The 7656-nt window shown below is 54.4% G+C and overlaps 2 protein-coding genes across 2 annotated transcripts; one reads left to right on the plus strand and one right to left on the minus strand.

Annotated features, from left to right (window-relative positions):
* Positions 1–1406: 1406 nt before the first annotated feature.
* Positions 1407–5666, plus strand: LOC131215913 (probable ATP-dependent RNA helicase ddx17). Its single transcript, XM_058210309.1, has 6 exons — positions 1407–1415; positions 2249–2649; positions 2721–2968; positions 3057–3141; positions 4324–4914; positions 5423–5666. The coding sequence occupies exons 1-6, from the start codon at positions 1407–1409 to the stop codon at positions 5664–5666; spliced, it is 1578 nt and encodes a 525-aa protein (XP_058066292.1).
* A 297-nt stretch (positions 5667–5963) lies between these two features.
* Positions 5964–7653, minus strand: LOC131215915 (uncharacterized; the record flags this gene model as incomplete). Its single annotated transcript, XM_058210310.1, has 6 exons — positions 5964–6187; positions 6252–6662; positions 6744–6985; positions 7053–7259; positions 7337–7439; positions 7518–7653. Coding segments are annotated over 6 exons (1323 nt in total), but the record flags the coding sequence as incomplete, so codon positions are not given.
* Between the last annotated feature and the right edge of the window lie 3 nt (positions 7654–7656).

A 7656-nucleotide genomic window follows, 5' to 3' on the forward strand; every position in this document is an offset into this window, starting at 1 on the left:
GAAGCACTTTTTATCGTCCTAATTTGTGTTTGTCACGACGGAACCTATCATTAACCTTAGGGTCTACCAAAAAGAAAATGATGGGCTTTTGCGACAACAGTGAACAACCGCCCATCCCGGGCCCCATAGGCCCATCATCCATTTACTACCCGCCATCTTGGCATCAGGGGTCCAGAAACAACCGATTTATGATATCTGCACCGAATCGGCATATGAAATATGACAAACGCAACAATCCAATCCGCCCGGAAGCCCGGAAAACCCGGGATCAGAGCTCTCAGTTCAACAACCGCAACGCAGATCCGCTGCGCTTCGCTGAACTTCCGCCTCCGGTACAAACCCACGCACGCGGACTCCGTTCCCTACGCTGTTCCCGGTGCCCTCGGCACACAAGGGGAGACAAAACTGGGGAGTCTGAGCGTCATGCGAAATCAACAGCCCACCGTACAGAGAGACGGAAAATGCTAATGTTGCTGGTCGGGTGTACGCCTGGTCCCTAATTCCACCGCGACGCGGGACGCCTTCGTCGTGTTAGTTTTCACGCGTCTATGCGCAGAACCCGGCGCTGAACTTGTGACAATATTACCTCCTCCCGGTCCAGCCGTAGTTGTTATCCGCATTCCACCACCCAAAATCTGGCAACACCCCGGGACGGCACAATGCCGATGAACTATTTCCCGACCACCACGGTCTGGTGCCGGGCGATGTGTGAAGCTAATTATGGGAGAGAGCAGGCGAGGGGGGGGGGGGGGGGCGAGCGCGGGCTCCACTCCCCGGTGTAAAAACTATGCTCTCGGCAGCACCAACCTCGGGCCGGGTCTCTCGGTCTCGGGTGATGATTACTCTACGCGAGAATGCACTAGCGAAGAGCGACGGTGTAAGCGACAACAATGAAGCCCGCAGCTCCCCTCCCGGCCCCCAATTGGCACGCGACGATCGGAAAAGCGCCACCGGTGGACGGCTCGAATTAAGCGGGAACTATTATATAAAATGGTTCCACCACGAAAGTTCTAGCTCGATTCCACCGTCAACCGTCGGCTGTGATGGACCTCTTCTGCTAGCGGGCAACCAAACGAAGCTGAGCCCTCACTCCGTGCCGTGATTTCATAAACGCCAAGCACCAAGCCACCCAGGAGCCAGTCAAGGAGTGAAGTGCGCAAGTGAGACAGTGTTGACGAAGCTCGCCACGAGGAATCGGATTGGGCTGTAAAAGTGAACAAGACAAAGCTTGTGAAAGAAGCGAACCGAAATACTGCTCCACCTAACGCCCCGGGCCAGGATTAACGCAGTGGACCGGTACCGGATCGGACAGTAGTTCGTGATTGTAACATAAACTGGGCAGAGGGATCCGGTTAACGTTCTACTTCCGATTTCGTAGTGATACCGTTCCAATTTAATCCATCACCATGCAGCAGGTAAGCTTCCTGGATCATGCTGTGATTTCTGCGTCTGCGTTGAGTGGTAGCCACGTGTGGTCAGTTCTAGTTCCAAGTCAGGCAGTGTGCAGTGTGCGAAACAGGTTTTTTGAGTGTTTCCCGTTGGTGTGGAAGTCCCAAGCCATCTTCTGGTCAATCCAATTTAATAGCCTGGTAAACCACGCAAAAGCCCCCCATTGCTGGGTGTTACTCTAAAAGGAAGAAGCGTGAAGTTTTTACTGCGTGACATAACGAGCAAGGTCAGTCGGGGGCTGATTTGCATAGTTACCGAAAACCTTAATGGGGTCAAAATTCGGTGTGTTCGATGTACCGCGGGCCAGTTCTATTCATCGTACAATACGTGATTTCACAACCTCGGGGTTTTGGTCCAAAAAAACAATCGCCCCAAAATGGACGTTCTCAACTATGCCTGACACCTAATAGCTGGCACTGGCCAAAACTAGGGCCTAGCCCGGGTTGTACTCCCGAGCTCGTAATAGGCTTTTTCCTGGTGGCTCAGACAGGTGGCGGCCACCTAGTTTTTTGCCACTTGCTGCTGCTCCCCGGCGCGCAATGTTACGCTTTATTACCCATGCAAAGATCCACTTTTGATTGCCAAACACACAGCGCGCCACTGATGCTGCTACTGCTACGGGCAGAGCGTCACGCGGTCTGTCTGTCAGTGGACAATAGGAGGAACAGTGTGGTTGCGGGGAGGACATTTAATTTGCCCGATTAGAGCATAGCACGCGAGACAGGGAGCATATTGTAGTCGCGCATACATCATTTTCACTTTTTTTATGAACGACCGCGGCGCGGCTCGCCTTCTGTAGATTCGGTTGGTCGCCTGGATATTAGCGCTGCTGGTGGCGCAATCGGCTCGTGCCAATCTGGCCGGTGAAAGTACCGTGACGACGGCGGCCGGGAAGCTGATCGGTGGCTCCCCCTCTTTGCCGGCGTCGTCGGAGCCCCTGTCCTTCGGAAGCCTGTACCGGAGCGCCCGGGATGAGTACGGTGCCGGTGCCCGGGGGCGCTGCTCGAACTGTGGACCGGGCTACGAACGGGACATGCGTACCGTGGGCTACGGCCGACCGACAGCAACCGGTGTTACCGGGTTCTACAGCGGGATGGGTTCGATTCTGGACGATCGCAACTGGTACTACCGCCCGGAAGGGTACGAGCCGAACTATCAATCGCCGGCTAGCCACCGACAGCCACCGGCGTACATGGGCGGGTAAGTGGACGCGCGCTAACAGGCGGCAGAAGGAAGCACACAGGTTTACACAGCTAATGTCGGTCGTCCAGCTACGACTACGATCGTTACATGCACCGTCCGGATGACCGCGGTTACGGTGGATACCCGGGAATGGCGATGAGAGCCGGATACGGATACCCGGATGGCGGCAGCAGCAGCAAGATGCCATACTATCCGGACATGATGATGCGCGGCTACGGTTACCGGGGTAACGGCTACGACAACTTGGATCCCCAGTACGAGTACTACATGATGCAGCGGGGTGGAGCCAGCAGTGGCTACAATATGAACAATCGAGGTAAACCCTGAAAAGGAGGACAAAAAGAGAGCGTTGTTACTACAGTGTTATTTTCTCTCTCTTTCGCACTGTCGTACCTTTCGGTTAGATCGCTACGGCCACTACGACGATCGCATGGGCAACCGAGGTTACTACGACCAGAAGAACTTCCGGCCGTGGGACGAAACGTACAGGTACTACTATGGTCCTCCTTACAACCACTACTCTTACTACTACTAAAAAGCGACCGTTGTGTTTGCTGAACCGAACTGGACCGTAATCGGTCCCGCTGAGGCCCCAGCAGCATGCAGCAATCGTTTTAACATTAACGCTTGCTTTAAATCCCTAATCGAGCTCTACGCTTCCTACGCTTGTATACTACACCACCTCTGTAAGGGCGGGCCGGTGCAGGCCCAGCCCCGCTAATAGATGTAAATAGCAGCTTTAACGTTGGCGCTAAAACAGGCTTTCTTTCGCATGTGATCCCCCAATGCCCATTAACTCCTTGCTACTAGCTACCGAGAAATGCTTTGCTTTAGTTGTGTCGAAAAAAAAACAGTAAAACCCCACAAAGCATCTACCACCACCAACAGCAACGGCTACAACGAAACCAGAAAGTTACCTAGGTCCTTAAACCGCAAATAAAGAACAACCGTGTTTCCAAGTGGAGCGCATACGGAGAGTGAGATTTGATGAAGATTGGATTATTACTGTGGAAACCCACAGACAGGTCTGTACACTTGCATTCCGGGCATCCATCGAGATGGCCGAGATGGTGTGTTTGTGGCGCACAAGCACAAGGAAAACCACCCCGTAACCCCGAGCACCAGTGTTCCGTCTCAAGTGCATCATAAATAACTCACTATCATCAGCGGGAGGCTCCGAAGGACATGTTTACTAGAACTAGACAGAGCAGTTTTATAAACCACCCTTTCCCGTTGCTGTGTGAGAAGAGAATGTAATCCAATTCCGGGCTGATTGCCGGGGCGCGTAATAATCGGAAGACAACGGCAAATTATCTCGTGGCATCGATCATCTATCTCTGACGGACGACTATAGGGAATTGACGATCGTCTAGAACATTGACTAAAGCGAAGGACTTTTGTACAACCACCGTTGACTCTTCGCTTGCTACTGGAGAATGGTCAGGCCGTCTGTTGGAACCGTAGCACCGTGCACCGCGCAGATTGCAGCACTACTTAACGCACTACTGTAGTTCACACACTGCTTTGAGAACTAATACCATTCACGGCTTTGTACTGGAACTCCGCACCCTAACCACACCGCCATCGCCATTTGTGTTCATCGCGTGGCCGCAGCAGCAAGGTACTGAGCAACGTTTTAATACTCGTCCTCGTCCTCACCCCGGTCCGCAGAGGAGTATCTGGTTTTGATAATTCTGGACGTGGTTATTATTTTGCAAGTCGTCCCACCACCTCTTCCTCCCCATCATCATCATCATCATCGTCACCCTCATCCGCATACGGCCATCCATCCTACCACTCCCAAACGGCACCGGCGGCATCATCTATCCATACTGGCTACGGTGCCAGTGAAGGTAGCCACGCAGGATACCGACCGGAGCAGCAGCCACACAGTCCCGATCGACCGGACTACAGCCAGCAGCCAACCGATTCGAACGGCTGCCGCAATCGATACCCGGAGCAGTCGCCAGCACCACAAAATGGCTACCACCACGGTAGTGGTGGATCGGCACCCTACGGCGGTCAGCGGCCTTCGTCGGCCCCCGGAACCTGGAACTACTTAGGTGGTGGTGGCACAGGGCCGATCAGCACCGATCAGAACCACCATTACGGAGGCGCAGCAAGTGCCGGAGGTCAGTACGGTGGTAACAAGGACTCCCGACCAGGACACCATCCCGGTGGTGCCGGTAGCCCGACGAACGAATACGGCGGTAATCGAGGGTCCGAACACCCGAACCGAGAAACAGATCATCGGCAGCAGAGGTGAGTGCCCTTCGCTTCGTTGTACAAAACCTGCACAGTGTGGGTATCTTGTATTATACACCCCCATTAGGAAGTATCATTATATCGGTCCAACCTTATGAAGGTTCTCGCAGGTTAACATTCAGGGATGGGATGAATTGCACCCTTTTCCACACATACACACCATACGACCCTAAAAGAAACAGTAGAATTATGCGGCAGCAATCCACCAATAGCACCCGACCTCACTAGCATACCCCAACACCCCTGGACAGCCTGAACCATTTCCGGTGCAGGTTATACGATAGGAAGTGTTTCAATGTTCCGACGCCATACGTCTCAACTGCGTTATTCTAAGTTAACCCAGCAGCAACGACGAGGAGGCATCGGAGACAGCAAACGACCCCAGAACGCCCGACCGGTATACTAGTGGCTTGATGCTTCTGTAGTTTCCTTTCCCCGTAGCGTTAGAACTGGCCCAAATTCCTAACCATTAAAAGCAGGGCCTCGTTACTTTCCCCTCTGCTAGCACTGCCTATGGTGGACGGCCGGCGCGACCGACGTATGTAGGCGACACGAGCTATCTGATGGACCGGGACGACGCCGATAACGAGGCGGACGGCAGTAACCGAATACCGTCGACGGCGGCCATAGGCGATGGGGGCGATGCGGCACACGCCGGTAGTGCACCGGAACCGAGCAGCAGTACCGTGGCCAAGTCCAGTGAGCCAGGCCTCGAGTTGGAACCAACCAGGAGTGCTCGGACCGTGTAGAGAGCTCGGGGCACCGGGCAACTCACGATGACCATGATGGCTTAACCATGCGACAACGGCGAACGGAACACGGACACACAACGCAAATCTCAGGTTCTCCCCATCACCATCACCAGCAGCGGCCAAGCGTTTGGAATACCCTGTGTGGGGATCATTAGGAGCGCTATACGGAACTATACTATAAGGGCCAATCTTCCTCCTCCGATTTAGCAAACTAAGCGATAACTAATTTATACGAGTAAAGAGTAATCTGACCTATCGAACTAAACGGTGCGACTTCCTATACCGTGGTGGTGGTTACCACGATTTATTGTAGTCTTCGCCCACCGGGCACAGACCGTGGTCGTCTGGGCCGGGGAATATGAGCCCGCAGCGCTCGTTGACCGTGCGCCAAAGCTGCTGACCGAAGCGCCTCCGGACGCGATCATCTATGACGTGTACCTCGTAGTCGTACCCCAGGTTGCCGTCACGGTAGTGCAGCAGCAGTCCTTCGCTTTCCGGCACCGGATACTCGTGGGTATCTACGGGAGGACGCAGTGTGATAATATTTAAAATTGCCCAGCACCATATGCGTTGGTCACTTACCTCGGACTGCGTGCCAGACGAAGTGGTTGCCGGCCTCGAGCACATTGCGTCCCTTCATCACGTACTTGCTGCGGTTGTGATGCAGCAGCGGGTTTTTGGTCCGCACGGTACGGACCTGCGTGTACAGGTAACTATTGTTTGCCCAGCGCGGTACGGTCGCGTAATCGGGCCGGTAAATGTCGTAGAAAAATACACCTTGAAAGTTGAACGAGTGCACGTCGTACCGGTCTTTCGACTCTAGGTACTCGAGCAGCGTTTCGTTATCATCTCCCTCGCCCGCCGGGAACAGCAACTCGTCAAAGTCGACGATAGCGGTGTAGCGGAAACCACCGGTGACGGTGGCACGGTAGAAGCACTCGTTCAGCGCCACGAAGATGGCCTCGTAGCGTAGATCCTGCTCAAACTGGTACCCTATGTGGAACGAAATCCGTTACAAAAAACTGGGCGATGATCCTGATATGTCGACCACCGCGGGGCCCGTCGTCAACTTGCCATCAAAATGCCAATCCAACACCTCCACCAGGCCCGCGGCTTGATAGTGCTCGAGCACGGCATTCGCCTCGGGGGTAGCTGATTTGTTGTAAACGTAGAACCGTTCCGCGCCGTTCAGACGGTAGTATTCGAAGAACTCCACCATGCGCAGTGCGTACCCAAAGTTGTGGTGCAGCGGTCCAACACAAACGGCCAGCGATTGGGCCGGCGACGATCGGAAGAGCATATCCGGGCGGGAGTACCTGTGGATCCGAGTTTGGCGTTAGAAAACTCATCCCAAACGCGAAACCCCCAAAAACCCGGTCTCACTGTATCCGAACGAAGGCGGTCGCTTCGCGCATGCTCGGCTCGGGCAGATAGCTTAGGGCCACCTCATCCGGTAGGCGCGCCTCCCGTTTGCTCACACTTCCGGCAAGCTTGCAAATCACGTAGCTCGCGGCGTACTCCATGTCCCAGTGTTCGTGAACGGGCACTACTTGATCGGCCCGGTGCTGCGCCTGATACGTGTTATCGGATCTATCGGAAGGGTGCGCGATGTGTTTTATCGGCTTCTTGGGCAATTACCGCCGTCGCTTAGCGGACACACCACATACCTGAAGTTGCAGAATACATCCGACTTGCGGATTTGGAGCGGCAGAATGGCAAACACGCGCACACTGCCAAACGGCAGATATCCATCCGGAACGAGGTACGATTCTGCGAAGCGATGGTCACAAAAAGTAAGTCTACTTTGATATGCCATCCGCAGCTTCGGCTTCGAAGTGCGCTACTTACCGACCACCTCTAGCCGCGGATCAAAGTATGCGGAGTAGATTTTAAACTTTCGCTCCGGATCACCAATCGGCAGCCAGCGATCGGCGGTGTGGGGCGCAAACTCGGCCCCGGCGGTGCCATTGGTGCCGAACACAAAGGA

This window comes from Anopheles bellator, chromosome 1 (genome assembly GCF_943735745.2).
Source record: "Anopheles bellator chromosome 1, idAnoBellAS_SP24_06.2, whole genome shotgun sequence".
In the NCBI taxonomy this organism is placed as follows: domain Eukaryota; kingdom Metazoa; phylum Arthropoda; class Insecta; order Diptera; family Culicidae; genus Anopheles; species Anopheles bellator.

Excerpts from the sequence above, each read along its gene's own strand:
- LOC131215913 (XM_058210309.1), top strand. Across the intron at positions 2,650-2,720 it reads CCACCGGCGTACATGGGCGG|CTACGACTACGATCGTTACA; the intron begins GTAAGTGGACGC and ends TCGGTCGTCCAG. Across the intron at positions 2,969-3,056 it reads CTACAATATGAACAATCGAG|ATCGCTACGGCCACTACGAC; the intron begins GTAAACCCTGAA and ends CCTTTCGGTTAG.